This window comes from Bombina bombina, chromosome 6, assembly GCF_027579735.1.
Source record: "Bombina bombina isolate aBomBom1 chromosome 6, aBomBom1.pri, whole genome shotgun sequence".
In the NCBI taxonomy this organism is placed as follows: domain Eukaryota; kingdom Metazoa; phylum Chordata; class Amphibia; order Anura; family Bombinatoridae; genus Bombina; species Bombina bombina.
In genome coordinates this window covers 843044963-843062912 of record NC_069504.1, presented here as the reverse complement: position 1 = coordinate 843062912, position 17950 = coordinate 843044963, and the positions used below count along the sequence as shown (strand labels likewise).

Sequence of the window (17950 nt, the reverse complement as noted above, 5' to 3'; positions counted from 1 at the left end):
TCTAAATACCAGCAGTAGCCCAAAACCAGCGTTAGGAGCCCCTAACGCTGGTTTTGACTGCTAACGCAGAACTCTAAATCTAGCGGTTAATTTTTTAAACCATTATCAATTGGAAATGTGAGAAAAATAAATGGGGGTGCTTAGCACCTCTATTGAACTTCAATGGCTGGAGAGGAGCTAAGCCATGAATGCAAGACTGTATCACATAGTGAGGGCCACATGTGAGGGCCACATGTGTTTCTTCACCACTGAGCAGAAAACAGATATCAGATATTTATCAGAAAAAAAGTTCCACATTTCTCTTAAGGTATTAACCTTACATATGTGCATCAAATTTTCTCTGAGTAGTATATATATTGTTACGCACGCACATATCCTGTGAAGGTCTTGGCCCCAGTATCACACTACACCTTCTCAGAGAGACAGCAGTGACTTGTATGACACAATTTACGTCTTCAGAAGAATAAGTGTTGTCCAAAGTATCCTCCCTTTATATATAATGAATATATGAGCTCCTCCCTTTTACTTTCACGTATATATTTTATGTTCACAGGTGAAAACTACACATCCAGCTTTACATTCTGGACACCAGGCATCTGCATCCTTGACAGTTATGCCCTACAGACCATTAGGTGGGGGCGGAAATTACCTGCACATCAGTATTGCTGGATCACAGATGAAACCTGGTGAAAATGTCGCTGTGAACTTTAATATCCGAAATGCTGATCAATCTGTTCAAAATCAGATCAAGAGCTTCGCTTACCTGGTAAGGAGCCAATAAACAAATAAAACAATAAGGTCTATTCAAATTGCTTTTATAAAATGTAAAAAAAAAATCGAAAGAAATTGTTACATTTAACTTGTGTTTTCAGTAAGGTTTATTTTTGTATATGAAAAGCTGTTTCTGCTAATTGGAGCCACAATCTAATAAAATAGGTTGAGTTTGCAAGGACTTATTGCTTACACAAAAGTTCTCCTTATTTTATTTTGACTCTTTACTCAAATTCCAATACATTTTAGTACATCTGTCAACCCCCACCGACAGAATGATTTCATCTAAATATTCTTGTATACATAGTTTTTCTCTAACCAGTAAGATTTAGTATATGAGGAGATCTAACAGACAAAATCAGCAATTTCAAATGACAAACAATTTAGTACACTTTAGCAGGTAAAATAGATTATTTGGAACACATTAAAGGAGATACAAACTTATAGTACTCTGTCCCTTTAAAGTTGGCTATTTTATTTATATTCAGGCTGTTGCAAGACTATTTAAAGGGGCATGAAATGAAACATTTTTCTTTCACAATGCAAATAGAGAATGTAATGTTTAAAAAAATATCAGATTTGTTTGGTAGCCTTTGAGGGTGAGAACAAAGCAATATAATATAAGTAAGTTGGAAACTTTTTTTAAAATGTTATGTTCTGTCCGAATCATGAAAGACAAAGTTTGTGTTTCATGTCCCTTTAATTAAATGGGGGGGGGGGGTGTTTCCAGAAACTCACACTAGCATATTTTGGGGTAAATTTAACAAGCAGCGGATGCTGCTTTCTACCCCCAAAGTTTCAGGTTGCCTGAAACTTAAGTAAAGAAGCGATGGTCATAAGACTGCTGCTCCTTAACTTGTCCGCCATCTTTTAGGTGGCGGACTGCAATCATCCCGACCGAACAGGATGATTGACACCCCCTGCTTGCAGCAAATTGGCCGTGAATGTTGCGGGGGCTGAATTGCACAAGCATTTCATTAGAAATGCTTGTGCAATGTTAAATGCAGACAGCGTATGCTGTTGACATTTAGCAATGTCGGGCGGACATGATTCGCTACATCGAATTATGTCCGCCTGGCATTTGTTACATCTACCCCTTTATCTTGCTTAGAAGATCATGTCACACAATAGGTTATGAAAGATTTATAATATTATTTTTAAAATTCAGTCTACACCTGAATTTTTATTGTTTTAAAAGATAGATAATACCTTTATTACCCATTCCCTAGTTTTGTATAACCAACAGTTATATTTATACACGTTTTACCTCTGTGATCACCTTTTATCTAAGCCTCTGCAAACTGCCCCCTTATTTCAGTTATTTTGACAGACTTGCATTTTATCCAATCAGTGCTGGCTCCTAGGTAACTGCATGAGTACAATGTTATCTATATGACACACATGAACTATCACCCTCTAGTGGAGAAAAACTGTCAAAATGCATTCAGTTAAGAGGTGACCTTCAAGGTTCAAGAAATTAGCATATGAACCTCCTAGTTTTAGCGTTAAACTAAGAATACCAAGAGAACAAAGCAAAATTGGTGATAAAAGTAAACTGGAAATTTGTTTAAAATTACATGCCCTATCTGAATCATGAAAGTTTATTTTGGACTAGACTGTCCCTTTAATTCTCTGTGACTTTAAAATTTATTTTATTTCTAAGGTAATTAAAGGGCCATTATCATAAGAAAATAAATTACATGCTCTAATTCATTGAGATTATTGACCCTGCAGTACTGTGTGTTTAACCCCTGCACAATATCCTGTCTGCTTAAGAATCAAAGGATTTCAAAGGAAATTCTGTCTAACATTTAGTTTTGACTCACTTGATTCTAGGGTTTCCACCTTTAATTCAGACCAAAACCCGAACACTGTTGTGCCATGCACAGCACAGCAAACATTTTTGCAGACTACACACTATGTATAATAACAGAAACACAAACTCACACATAGATATTCACACTCCCGTACAGTCTCTATCTCACGCACACACTCTCTCACACATACTCACACACTCTAACGCACAAACACACACCAATACACTCACTATCTCTCACACACACTCTCTCACACACTAACATACACTCACACACATACTCTCTATCGCATACACACACCCCTCTCTCACACACTAACACACACATATCTCACACATTCTCTCTTCCTCACACACATTCTCTCTTTCTCACACACACACAAATACACTCACTCACACACAGACTCACACACACAAACAAGACACTGACAAACAAAAAGACACACACACAGAGACACACTCCCACACAAAGACACACACTCGCTAGAGAGAAATAACTGTAGTCATGTATAGTAGGTTGCAAATGAACAATGTCACCTTTTTGGCTGTGGCTGTTTCCCACCAAACCCGGACATTTGCATTTCCGGGTCTGATTCAGCTTCAAACTTGGACATTAATGGAAACCAGAACTGTCCTGGTCATTCCTAGACAGATGGCAATCCTATTTCATTCACACATTTGGTATTTGACTCGGATTCCTTTTGTACAGTAGAATAATCTCATAAAATTAGCAAAGTGAAATAGCCCCATGTTAATTCCTAATGGCTATTTAATATTAGGGATGTGCATTCATATACTTCGTGAGGATCCAAATGAGGAAGTAAGCAGCGGCTTGTGCCCTTCAGATATTTTAATAGCTGGATTGATTCTTGTAAAAGATCCCCACTCTAAAGATCTGTATTTGCACAGATCTTAGTTTGGGGATCTTTTACAGGAATCAATCTGAAGGACACGAGCCGCTGCTTATATCTCATGAAGGATCCCAATGTACATCCCAATTTAATATCCCTATAATGCGAAATCCATTTATCCAGCCTTAACCTGACGTTATTCCACTTCCTCACTGTTCCCTGTGTTGTGTTTTACAAACAGGTGCAATAGTGTGCATTTCTTAGACCATAATCTGTGGGTGTGGGTTTGCGTATACAGTGTGAGATAAGAATGACTTTTGTGTATACATAGAGAGATGAGATAATGAGATTTGATATTCCTGTAAGTTCAGCGCATCCGAATTGGTTGTGGTTTCAATTAGCAAGAACAACTGATTAATGCACCAAAAATAAACATACAGCCTCTAGTACAGTGATTTTCAACCTTTTTTTGTCATGGCACACTTTTTTTTACATTTTTTTGCCTGCGGCACACCACCATCCCAAAATTTTACAAAATCACACATTGTAGCCTAATACAGCATGTACAGTATATATATATATATTGTTGTGGCGTGTAGAGCCGGCACTAGACACGTGTTGTGGTGGGTGGGGGTCCTTCCAAGTGTGAACACGGGTCGGGGAAGCGAGCTGCTGCTGCGCTGTTACCCTCAGTCATCACCTCACTCAAAATAAAAAAATGGCCCAGAATAAAAAACAAGCAAAATTTTAAAAATGTCACACTGCTGTCAGTCTGCCGCGGCACACCTGAGGATCTCTCACGGCACACTAAACACCAAACACTGCTCTAGTAGAATGCAATCACTGTTTTCTCTCTGTAACAAACTAACCTTCTAAGATTCCTGTTGTGTGCTGTTTGCATAATCTCTGTTGCCATATTAATATAATTCACTTGACCTTGTATCCTCTTCTCTCTCACAGATCCTGAGCAAGGGAAGAATTATTAAAGTGGGTAGACAAGAGCGGTTCCTTGGGCAAGCACTTGTCACAATGTCACTGACTGTTACTGAAGAGTTCATACCGTCTTTTCGTATTGTCGCATATTATACAGTGGTCACATCAGCTGGGCGTGAAATTGTGTCTGACTCACTCTGGGTGGATATGATTGATACCTGTATGGGAACGGTGAGATGGTTTGCTAAAGGGCTGATCCTTGATTGGTTGTTACTATTGCATAGCCAGGATACAATACAAAAAACAATGGTCTGATTAAACTAAAACCATTTATGTGGGGTGCTAAGTTTTGGAGTAGGCATTAATATTTGGTTTTGGAAGGGTTTCTTAAGGGGGAATTAAGTAAGCACCTTAAGTGTTGGAGGGGTGACATGGAGAGTATCTAAGTGGTCCTTTTGGTGATAGGGCAGAATAATAAGTGTGAAATACATGGTAGACATAATGATGTATTTCAAAGCAAAGATTAGCCTTAGAATAATGTGTAGGGTTTTTTTTAAATTTATATTAGTTGTTTAAATATTGAAAATAGAAGTATAAAGGTTTAGTTTCTTAAAACTACTTTAGTTTCTATAAAGTTATGGGCATTGCCATGTTTGAACTAGTTTTCTATTTATCTCTGTGCAAAATAAAGTTGTGTGGAATCCCTTTTAAATTATTCTATGTTCTACACAGCATTGATTGGAAAGTATCTTTTATTGCCTGTTTTATATCTGCCCCATAAGAAGGGAAAACAGATAAGGGGCAATTTAAGTACAAACATGGCACCACCAATTACTTAAAAAAACAAAAAATAATGAAAGTACATTGCAAAGTTTTTAAGTACACAAAATTAAACATTTTATTTTACAATCCAATATTGTTTAATGTCCGTTTAAAAAAAGCCATATTATTTATTGATGAAGGGATGGAAACTCCTTATTTAGTGACTGTTGAAGGTATTGTGATACAGCCACAAAAAATATAAGTTGTAGATCATTTTCATTCAGGAGGCCAATTGGAAAGTAGAACAAAAATTACCAATAATACTCTTATTCCAAGGACTATTTCAGCATCATATTTAAAAAGGAGGGAAATGTATAAGTTGGTCAAAATATTGCAAGTTTTATAGTACATACATAGTAAAATACTACATTTCAATACTGTTCAAAGTTTTAAGTAGTGAAAAAATAAAGTTTTATTTTAGAAATAAGAACAAAGCAAATCTTGTGAATAGTTAAGTCTCTGAGTGTGTTCAATGATACAGGAAGAAATTAATATCTTAATTATCTGTCTTTGAATAGCTTTAATAATATTTTACTCAAAATGTTCAGACACAGCTGGAGTTTCTTAATGACAGAGGAAATAAAGTGTATCAACCTGGGACCTCCCTGAGATTGAAGATGAGGGCAGACCACAAGGCCTATGTGGGATTGGTGGCTGTTGATAAAGGTGTCTATGTGCTGAACAAGAAACATAAGATCTCACAAAAGAAGGTGAGAAGACTACTAGGTGGTATTTAACAGCAAGTGACCTATTCATCTTGGGACATATTATGTGGCAATTATAATGTGCATTTATCCTGTCCAGAATGGTTCTAGGCCGTAATATTTTAAGGTGCAAAGAGTAGACCACAACACTAAATATAAAGAATGCAAGGCTACTGGTGGGAGACCATATTTTATACAACATTTGATCATTTGTTATTGAACCGAATGCTGAATATGGCCACGGGCAGAGAAATTAGGCTGTTTTCGGCACCAGTTCTATAATGTATGAAAGTGCAACACACACAGATATGGATTTGCACTTTTACACAAATAAATCTGGCACTAAAAATAGCAGAATGCCATTGCCATATTTAGCATTCGTTTTCACAAACAAATGAATGAATGCACAGGACTATTACATATTTCTATTTTTATTTTAATCCTTCTTCCTATGTAATGTTTTAGACATTGAAGAAAAATCACTCTCTTGCAAATTTAGCACAAATGAGGATTGGGTGTGCTATGGTAAAGACTGAGGATTCTAGAATTACCACTTTTCCTTTCTGCATAACACTGTCACTTCAGACTAAAGTTTGCTTGTCTCACAATGTTTCTTTGCCTCTACTCTCAGGTGTGGGATTCTGTGGAGAAAACTGACATTGGCTGCACTGCAGGAGGTGGTGCTGATGGTGCAGGAGTATTTTATGATGCCGGTCTGGCAGTACACACAAACTTCAGGATAACAACTGCACAAAGATCAGGTACTTGGCATAACTTGGTCATGTGTGAACATCTGAGTATTGCAGAAATCCTTCTCTAATAGACCTCTTAATCTATCCCTCAAAGTCCAAACAATGGACAACCACCAGGATCCTTTAAAAAAACTGTATCCAAACATCAAAGCACTCACTGGATTCTCAAAGTGAAAGTTAAAACTTGGGGGCCGATTTATCAAGCTCGGTATGGAGCTTGATGCCCCTGTTTCGGTGTGAGCCTTTAGGCTCGCCGGAAACAGAAGTTATAAAACAGCGCTCTAAAGACCGCTGCTCCATAACTTGTCCGCCTGCTCTGAGGCCGCGGACAGAAATCAACCTGATCGAATACGATCGGGTTGATTGACACCCCCTGCTAGTGGCCTATTGGCCGCAAAATTGCAGGGGGTGGCATTGCACCAGCAGTTCACAAGAACTGCTGGTGCAATGATAAATGACGACAGCGTATGCTGTCGGCATTCAGCGATGTCGGGCGGACATGATACGCTACATCTACCCCTTGGCATTTATTTACTAAACTTTATAATAAAAAAGTTATTGGTGCCCAACTCCAACTCCCAAAAAGTTGTGTTCAAACACAACAGAGTAACTAGCTGCTTCTAATTGAGTTACAGTGTCGGCATGGATAATGGATAAACCAAACACTATACTACAAACTAATTTAGCTTACACATTATAGGAAAAGAGGGAAGACTTGTTGGGCCTATGTTTCTTATCTGCTATGTTTCTATGTAAAAATAGATGAGCAAACAAGGGTATGAAGTGTCAAATCATTAGTATACATAGAACAAAACTTTTCGTAGGGTAATCTGTTTTGAAGTGTCTCTCTTGCGTGTGCTCTTATTGCTTTTGTTTTCTCACTATTTAGAACCAACCTGCCCAGTCCGTGCCCAGCGCAGACGCCGCTCTGTGGAGCTGATTGAAATAAAGGCCACAAAAGGTGAGGGGGAGGAAAAGTTGTTGTTCAATCTCCCCTTTAATTTGTTGACAATTATCCATTTTACCTGTTGGAGTGTATTAAATTGTTTACAAATAGTTCATTTACCTTTATTTTGGTATTTGAAATAGTTGGTTTTGTCTGTTGTATCTCTCCCTATACTGAACATTTCACTACATAAATATTGGCTATAGAAAAACTATGTAAACACATCCAGCAGACAAAATTGCACTCCCAGTGGGAAGGAAGAGAGATAAGTAATAAAATGTTAGTTTTCAATTGTTCTCTTTTAGTACTGGGCTTTGGCATTCAAACAGTGACCAGATATGGGAGCATCTATGTGTACAGAAAGTAATAAATAAGGAAATCTGATTTCCCTGCAACATCAACCCATCTTATTGGTGTCAAAGAACAAAAACTGCTATTTCATATACAAACATATAAAAGGAGAAACTATCATACATTTTATATTCTGCTGCTGCACTGGAAACACATAAAAGGGACACTAAACCCAAATGTTTTCTTTAATGATTCAGATAGAGCATGTAATTTTAAGCAACTTTCTAATGTACTCCTATTATAAATTTGTCTTCGTTCTCTTGCTATTTTTATTTAAAAAGCAGAAATGTAAAGCTTAAGAGCCGGCTTATTTTTTATTGAGAACCTGGGTTATGCTTGCTTATTGGTTTGCTAAATGTATCCACCAGTAAGCAAGCACTATCCAGGGTGCTGGACCTAAAATGGGCTGGCTCCTAAGCTTTACATTCCTGCTTTTTAAATAAAGATAGCAAGAGAATTAATAAGAATTAGTAATAGGAGTAAATTAGAAAGTTGATTAAAATGACATGCTCAATCTGAATCATTAAAACAAATTGGATTTAGTAACCCTTTAAGGGGTAACCAATTTTACAGTATAGTGTACCTTTCATTCATTCCTATTGCTTAAATTGTCAACACTTTTCAGTTTCAGTTGATGCTATTTATATTTACTTATCTAACTATTTTATATTCTATTCTTTTTCTGCCATTATTTGTTTTATTCCCTCTTCTTCTCCCCTATTATTATTTTTTTTATCTTCTAGTTTCCCCATCTTCCTTTATTTAGTCCACTCTTATTCTACTCAGCTTTTTATATAAGATGTGATTTTCTGATCATCATAAATATGTATCTGTATCTTCCATATTTTAGCATCACACTACCAGGGAAACGTGAGAAAGTGCTGTTTGGACGGCATGCAGGAGAATCCCATGGGTCACAGCTGTGAGCAGCGCTCCCGCTACATCCTTGATGGGAAAGAGTGTGCGGCTGCTTTTCTCGACTGCTGCAAATACATTAAGAAAAAGAGAGAAGATGATGCAAGGCTAAAAGAACACGATTTGCTGGGAAGAAGTGAGGAACCATGTTATATGTTCTTGAAGTTTCAGTAGACCACAACATTAAAGCAAGGGCAACTATTAGTGTTTTGGTGATCTGGATAAGTGTATCTCTACTGATATAGAAAGAATAAAAAAAGAAAAACTAAACCAATAATATTACACCTGTAAGTAAATGAGAGGTTAACCTTATCTTATAACTTCTGTTAAAGGGACACTCAAGTCAAATGAAACTTCTATGATTCAGATAGGAAATGCAATTTTAAACAACTTTCCAATTTACTTCCATTAACAAAATGTGCACAGTATTTTTATATTTACACTTTTTGAGTCACCAGCTCCTACTGAGCATGTGGAAATAGGCATAACCGAAATTTGTCAGAAAAAAAATCTACTACTCATTTGAAGTTTAGACTAAATAGTAGGCTGTATTGTCTTGTTATCATGCCTTTGTCGATTATGCTAACCTACAGTATTTACTTTTCCTTTAAAGGGACATGAAATCCAAACTTTTTCTTTTATGATTCAGAACCTACATTTTTAAACAACTTTCCAATTTACTTATATTATCAGTTTTGATTCATTCTTTTGGTATCCTTTATTAAAGGAGCAGCAATGTATTGATGGGAGCTAGCTGAACAAATTGGTAAGCCAATGACAATAGATATATGTGCAGCAACCAATCAGCAGCTAGCTCCCAGCTTTTCAGCCTTCCTAGGTATTTCAGCAAATGATACCAATTAAATAATAGAAGTAAATTGGAAAGTTGTTTAAAATGGTATGCTTTGCAATTTTTTGGAGTTTCATGTCTTTTTAAATATTAGGGAATTATGGTAATTGTAATGAATAAACACAGTGGCTAATAATTGAAATATTCCATTATTTTACATAAAATAGGTTATACATATTAAAAACACAAAGTGATAAATTAATTAAACCTGTCCTGAATAAATGACTAGAAACGGTATCTTTTTAGTCTTCAGTGTTCTATTTCCCTATATATTTAGTAGAGCAATTGGACATATTTTCCAAAAACAAGTGCAGCATACTCACTGTTACCTTTTAATGTGTTTGTTATTCATCTGTCACAGAGATCTGAAAAGGAATCACCAAAAGTGTCATGTAAAGTGTTTGTAAGCAATAGGGCTCCCATTTTACTCTCATACTGAATACAGATCAGTTATTAGGAGCAATTAAAAGACTCGGCATATTCTACTATAGGTGACGAGGACAGTGAATATATGGATGATGCTGATATTGTGTCCAGAACGGAGTTTCCTGAGAGCTGGTTTTGGAAAGTGGAGTATATGGCGGAATTACCAGATTCTAACGGGTAAGTAGTTCAGTTTTTTCCATTTCTACCCAATGCAGCTTTAGGAGTTGTATTTATCAGCCAGTAGCAATAAAACCTTCACAATCAGTTGTGTACAAACAACTGTTTTCTGCTTGTTTCAATTTAAGATTAAAGGGACATAAAACCCATTTTTTTCCTTTCATTATTCAGATAGAACATTCAATTTTAAACAACTTTCCAATTTACTTCTATTATCAAATTTTCTTTGTTTTCTTGATCTACTTTGTTTTAAAGCAAGAAAGTAAGCTCAGGTGTGTGCACGTGTCTGCCGCACTATATGGCCGCATTTTTGCAACAATGTTAAACATTAGCAAGAGCACTAGATGTCATGTAGTGCTCCAGAGATGTGCACGCTATCTGTCTAGATGTCTCTTCAATAAAGACTAACATAAGAACAAAGCAAATTTGATAAAAGAAGTAAATTGAATTTTTTTTTTTAATTTGTATGCTCTGAATCATTAATGAAAAATTCTGGGTTTTGTGTCCCTTTAAACTGCTTTAACCTAACCCTTTTTCAAGTAATAATATTTAGGTTACCAATAATCGACTGGCTTACTTTTCAATAAAATGCATTATTTTCTTCTAGATTGTAAGTTCCCACGGGAATAGGGCCCTCAATTCCTTCTGTATGTGTTTGTAAATGTTGTCCTGTCTCTTACAAGTTTTATATTGTTTTATTTAAATGAACTGTACCCATGGACAGCGCTGCGGAATATGTTGGCGCTTCATAATTAAAGCATAATAGTAATAAATAATTTTATGGAAATTATCCCTACTTATTGTTAAGGGTCAATCTGTTTTAAATTAACCGATATAGCCATTATATCCAGTAGATTTAAGGGCTATCATAATATATTACTGCAGTTATAGAGCTTAATTTAAAGGCACACTTTTTTTATAGTTTTTTTTTAATTAAAGGGACTCTCAGGTCAAATTAAATTTTCATGATTCAGATACAGCATGTAATTTTAAACAACGTACCCATCGCTACAGAATTTTGCGGCTCTATGCAAATAAATGATAATAATAATTATAAATAATGTTTTACCTGTGCTATTTTTTTGTCCATACCTAACACAAGAGTCGTGGGGCGCGATCCGATATAGATCGCAGTTTGCGGCGCAAGCGAGGGAACCCACGTCGCCCGCAGTTTCAGCTCGCAACTCGAGCCATCCAATATGCGGCGCCGTCACTTGCTAAAGTGGCGCAAGTCTCACAAACCAGCGATGTCCAGAAATCTGCATAAGTACAGATTTTTGGAGTCGCCAGTGACTTGCGCCACGTTAGAAACTGCCGGCGCCTATAAAACCTGACTAAAGTCTAAATCACCCGCACTGTCTAACACGCCTCCTAAACATAGCCCGACACGTCTAACACGCCTCCCTAACATAGCCCGACACGTCTAACCCTCTATCCGCTATCCCCCCTCACTATCCTAACAATAAAAAAGCTATTAACCCCTAAACCGCCGCTCCCGTACCCCGCCGCAACCTAATAAAGTTATTAACCCCTAAACCGTCGCTCCCGTACCCCGCCGCCAGCTATATTATATCTATAACCCCCTAAAGTGAGCCCCTAACACCGCCACCATCTATATTAAAATTATTAACCCCTAATGTAAGCCCCTTACACCGCCGCCATCTCTATTAAAATGATTAACCCCTAATTTAATCTACCTACCCCGCCGCCAGCTATATTATCTATATTAACCCTAAGTATATTATAGTTAATATAGGTATTACATTATATATATTAACTATATTAACCCTAATTATATTAGGGTTAATATAGTTAATATAGTATTTATATTAACTATATTAACTCTATCTAACCCTAACACCCCTAACTAATTTATATTAAATTAATCTAATTCATTTATAAACTAAAATATTCCTATTTAAATCTAAATACTTACCTATAAAATAAACCCTAAGATAGCTACAATATAATTAATAATTACATTGTAGCTATGTTAGGGTTAATATTTATTTTACAGGTAAATTGTTAATTATTTTAACTAGGTATAATAGCTATTAAATAGTTATTAACTATTTAATATCTACCTAGTTAAAATAATTACCCAATTAGCTGTAAAATAAATCCTAACCTAAGTTACAAATACACCTACACTATCAATAAATTAAATAAACTACAAACATCTATCTAAAAATACAATTAAATTAACTAAACTAAATTACCAAAAAAAACAAACTAAATTACAAAAAATAAAAAAAAGATTACAAGATTTTTAAGCTAATTACACCTATTCTAAGCCCCCTAATAAAATAATAAACCCCCAAAATAAAAAAAATTCCCTGCCCTATTCTAAATTAAAAGAATTTCAAAGCTCTTTACCTTACCAGCCCTTAAAAGGGCCTTTTGTGGGGCATGCCCCAAAGAATTCAGCTCTTTTGCATACAAATACCATACCCCCCCCCCATTACAACCCACCACCCACATACCCCTATTCTAAAACCACCCAAACCCCCCTTAAAAAAGCCTAACACTACCCCCCTGAAGATCTCCCTACCTTGTCTTCACCACACCGGGCCGAACTCCTGATCCGATCCGGGCGATGTCTTCCTCCAAGCGGCAAAGAAGAATTCTTCCTCTGGCGATGTCTTCCTCCAAGCGGCAAAGAAGAATTCTTCCTTCGGCGATGTCTTCCTCCAAGCGGCAAAGAAGAATTCTTCCTCCGGCGACGTCTTCCTCCAAGCGGCAGCAAAGTCTTCATTCTTCCGGCGGCATCTTCAATCTTCTTTCTTCGCTCCGCCGCTGCGGAGCATCCATCCCGGACGACTACTGAACGACGAATGAGGTACCTTTAAATGACGTCATCCAAGATGGCGTCCGCCGAATTCTGATTGGCTGATAGGATTCTATCAGCCAATCGGAATTAAGTTAGAAAAATCTGATTGGCTGATTGAATCAGCCAATCAGATTCAAGTTCAATCCGATTGGCTGATCCAATCAGCCAATCAGATTGAGCTCGCATTCTATTGGCTGATCGGAACAGCCAATAGAATGCGAGCTCAAACTGATTGGCTGATTGGATCAGCCAATCGGATTGAACTTGAATCTGATTGGCTGATTCAATCAGCCAATCAGATTTTTCTAACTTAATTCCGATTGGCTGATAGAATCCTATCAGCCAATCGGAATTCGGCGGACGCCATCTTGGATGACGTCATTTAAAGGTACCTCATTCGTCGTTCAGTAGTCGTCCGGGATGGATGCTCCGCGGCGGCGGAGCGAAGAAAGAAGATTGAAGATGCCGCCGGAAGAATGAAGACTTTGCTGCCGCTTGGAGGAAGACGTCGCCGGAGGAAGAATTCTTCTTTGCCGCTTGGAGGAAGACATCGCCGGAGGAAGAATTCTTCTTTGCCGCTTGGAGGAAGACATCGCCGGAGGAAGAATTCTTCTTTGCCGCTTGGAGGAAGACATCGCCCGGATCGGATCAGGAGTTCGGCCCGGTGTGGTGAAGACAAGGTAGGGAGATCTTCAGGGGGGTAGTATTAGGCTTTTTTAAGGGGGGTTTGGGTGGTTTTAGAATAGGGGTATGTGGGTGGTGGGTTGTAATGGGGGGGGGTATTGTATTTGTATGCAAAAGAGCTGAATTCTTTGGGGCATGCCCCACAAAAGGCCCTTTTAAGGGCTGGTAAGGTAAAGAGCTTTGAAATTCTTTTAATTTAGAATAGGGCAGGGAATTTTTTTTATTTTGGGGGTTTATTATTTTATTAGGGGGCTTAGAATAGGTGTAATTAGCTTAAAAATCTTGTAATCTTTTTTTTATTTTTTGTAATTTAGTGTTTGTTTTTTTTGGTAATTTAGTTTAGTTAATTTAATTGTATTTTTAGATAGATGTTTGTAGTTTATTTAATTTATTGATAGTGTAGGTGTATTTGTAACTTAGGTTAGGATTTATTTTACAGCTAATTGGGTAATTATTTTAACTAGGTAGATATTAAATAGTTAATAACTATTTAATAGCTATTATACCTAGTTAAAATAATTAACAATTTACCTGTAAAATAAATATTAACCCTAACATAGCTACAATGTAATTATTAATTATATTGTAGCTATCTTAGGGTTTATTTTATAGGTAAGTATTTAGATTTAAATAGGAATATTTTAGTTTATAAATGAATTAGATTAATTTAATATAAATTTAGTTAGGGGTGTTAGGGTTAGATAGAGTTAATATAGTTAATATGAATACTATAGTAACTATATTAACTATATTAACCCTAATATAATTAGGGTTAATATAGTTAATATATATAATGTAATACCTATATTAACTATAATATACTTAGGGTTAATATAGATAATATAGCTGGCGGCAGGGTAGGTAGATTAAATTAGGGGTTAATCATTTTAATAGAGATGGCGGCGGTGTAAGGGGCTTACATTAGGGGTTAATAATATTAATATAGCTGGCGGCGGTATAGGGGGATTAGATTAGGGGTTAATAATTTTTATATAGGTGGCGGCGGTGTAAGGGGTCAGATTAGGGGATAGATAAGGTAGATGACAGCAGTGTAAGGGGTTCTAATTAGGGGATAGATAAGGTAGATGGCGGCGGTTTTAGGGGCTCACAGTAGGGGGTTAGTTTATGTAGATGGCGGCGGGGTCCGGGAGCGGCGGTTTAGGGGTTAATAACTTTATTAGGGATTTTGGGGGGGGGGGATCGCGGTTGACAGGTAGATAGACATTGCGCATGCATTAGGTGTTAGGTTTATTTTAGAAGATCGCGGTTGACAGGTAGATAGACATTGCGCATGCGTTAGGTGTTAGGTTTATTTTAGAAGATCGCGGTTGACAGGGAGATAGATATTGCGCATGCGTTAGGTGTTAGGTTTATTTTAGAAGATCGCGGTTGACAGGGAGATAGACATTGCGCATGCGTTAGGTGTTAGGTTTATTTTCTAGTTAGTTTAGGGAGTTACGGGGCTCCAATAGTCAGCATAAGGCTTCTTACGGCTGCTTTTTGTGGCGAGGTGAAAATGGAGTAAGTTTTCTCCATTTTCGCCACGTAAGTCCTTACGCTGCATATTGGATACCAAACTGCGCTGGTTTGGTATACCTGCCTATGGCCCAAAAAACTACGGGCGACGGCAGAAATATACGCGCGTAACTTCTAGGTTACTCCGTATATGTGATACCAAATCAGCGTAAATGTTGGCGTCGCCGGCTTTTGCGGGCGACGATTTTTATCGGATGGGCCCCGTGGGAGTTGCTTTTAAAAGTCAGGATACAATCTGCTCATTTGGAAAGTTTCATGATTCAGATAGAGCATCCATTTTAAAACAACTTTTCATTATACTTCTATTATTAAAAAAAAGGCACATTCTTTTTATGTGCACACTTTCTGAGGTGCCAGTTCCTACTGAGCATGTGCAAGATTTCACATTATATACATATATATGCATTGTGTGATTGGCTGATGACTATCACATGATACAGGGGGGCGAGAAAAATAGAAATAACTTTAAAATGTGTCAGAAAAAAAAAATCTATTACTCATTTGCATTTGCTGATCATGCAATTCTAATGTATTTATCGGTCCTTTAATAATTTACCCTTTTCAGCATTTCTACTAAGGCGCTTAACGTTTTCTTGAAAGATTCAATCACTACGTGGGAGATTCTGGCAGTTAGTTTGTCTCCGAATAAAGGTAAGAAGAGTGGCTCAAAAGGGGCTATAAAAAGATGTATTTTGCAGGGATATGCTCCTTTTTACTGTTGTATGAAAACAATTAAAAGTGATGTAAATAGCTGCTCATTTAGGATTGGAAGAAACTGTAATGGTTATTGCAAGGGGCCAACCCTATGACATGAGTGCCCAATGTAGAACAAATTTACTGGCTCTCTGTCTATGGGCAACAGTCATACTGATTGGTTTTATTTGCTGCAATAGTAGTGTTCAATAAGTTACATTTCTTATAAATTTATGATTTATATCAGCAATTACCCCTTTCACTGCTAAGTGCTAAGCCTTTTCACATCCCTGTGCTTAGCTGTTTTTGAGTTTTTTTGTTGGTTACATTTAAACATTATTGTAATTCATATTTCACTGAGTGACCCACACAAATCATATATTGTTTCTTTCAACAGGACCAGCAGATTTACAATATAAAATTGTTAAATTTATGTTTTATTGCAGGTGAGAAGACTACATCAAAAATCTTAAACAAAAACAAAACTTTATTTTTGTTATGATTTTGGTAAACAACATTGAAAGTAGCCAGGTGACCAATATTGCTACTGTGAACACCTTACTAAATTGTTAGCAATGGTATTTAATGTTGCAAGAGGGGTCCATATGGGCTTTTGGGGATTGTAATAAAAACTAGAGGGACCTATTGTGCCATAATAGAAATTAAAGTACTTTTTTTTGCAAGGTAATTGCTGTCATGACAGTGATCACTTGGCCATACAGACAAAGGGGCCAATTTATTAATATGCGAGCAGACATGATACGATGTAGCGTATGATGTCCGCCCACGCATCAATAAATGCCGACAGCATACGCTGTTGGCATTTATCATTACACAAGCAGCTCTTGTGAACTGCTTGTGCAATACCGCCTCCTGCAAATTCGCGGCCAATCGCCCGCTAGCAGGGGGTGTCAATCAGCCCGATCATATAGGATCGGGCTGATTGAAGTCCGCGGCCTCAGAGCAGGCGGACAAGTTATGGAGCAGCGGACAAGTTATGAAGGCTCGCGCGGAAACAGGGGCATCAAGCTCCATTCAGATCTTGATAATTTGGCCCCATTATGTTCATATTTTTTTGATGGGACCTGTCCACTATAAAATACACTTTATTTTAGCTCTATAAACATTTTGATGTTTTATTATATGTCCCTAAAATTACAGTTATCTGTAAAACCTTGTGTTTTTACTTTGTAAGCTTTTTTTAATTTATGGAGATTATTCTATTTCATATGAGTGGTCTTGATCATCTGTAGCTTGAAAGGGAGCTGAGATTGAGGGGTTTGAATCACCTCCCCCATCCAGCTCCATTACCAGCTACAGTGGCACTGCTCCTTTGAGACATAATAACGCTTGCAGCAACATCACTGCCATTCATAGATTGACAGTATTACCCAGTAGGCCACCAACAATCCCAGCCTGTAGTGCAGGCAAAGCCACATTGGCCTGCCGAGATACCAGGATATTTTGCAGTCGGCTGCTTAACTGGGGTCTAGGGACAACCCTCTGAAGGAGTCCATTCACAGAGCTCTAAAATTATCAATGAGCCACAGAGAGATGGGAGAGGGGGAGCCGAGTGATGTGTGTGCTCTGTGAGCAGGGAGGGAGGCGGGAGCCAAACTGCCTGGAGGCCCACCCCTCCTCACTCACAAGGTAGGAGCAGTGACCGGCTTGTTAGTAGTGCCACGGGTGGGGATGGAATGAACCCAGCTTGGGCTATTGGCTGGGCAAGCGGGGGATAGCCGGAAACAGCTTCTGAACGGCAACCCCTACTTGCATGAAGAGAATGCCTTGTTATGCACATACAGGCTGCTATGTGCATGACGAAGATGCCTCGTCATGTGCATTGAAGCAGTTAAAGTGATAGTAAACTCTTGCTTTTATAAAAACAGATCT

The 17950-nt window shown here is 37.5% G+C and overlaps 1 protein-coding gene across 1 annotated transcript in view; it reads left to right on the top strand.

The window, feature by feature from the left end:
* The window catches only part of LOC128662297 (A.superbus venom factor 1-like), a 122806-nt gene that overhangs the window by 24935 nt on the left and 79921 nt on the right, over positions 1-17950 (top strand). The window contains exons 12-19 of the mRNA XM_053716103.1: positions 554-766; positions 4399-4602; positions 5742-5903; positions 6529-6658; positions 7539-7610; positions 8797-8997; positions 10203-10314; positions 15930-16015. Coding sequence (XP_053572078.1) covers positions 554-766; positions 4399-4602; positions 5742-5903; positions 6529-6658; positions 7539-7610; positions 8797-8997; positions 10203-10314; positions 15930-16015 — 1180 coding nt within the window. The remainder of the gene's footprint in view (positions 1-553; positions 767-4398; positions 4603-5741; positions 5904-6528; positions 6659-7538; positions 7611-8796; positions 8998-10202; positions 10315-15929; positions 16016-17950) is intronic.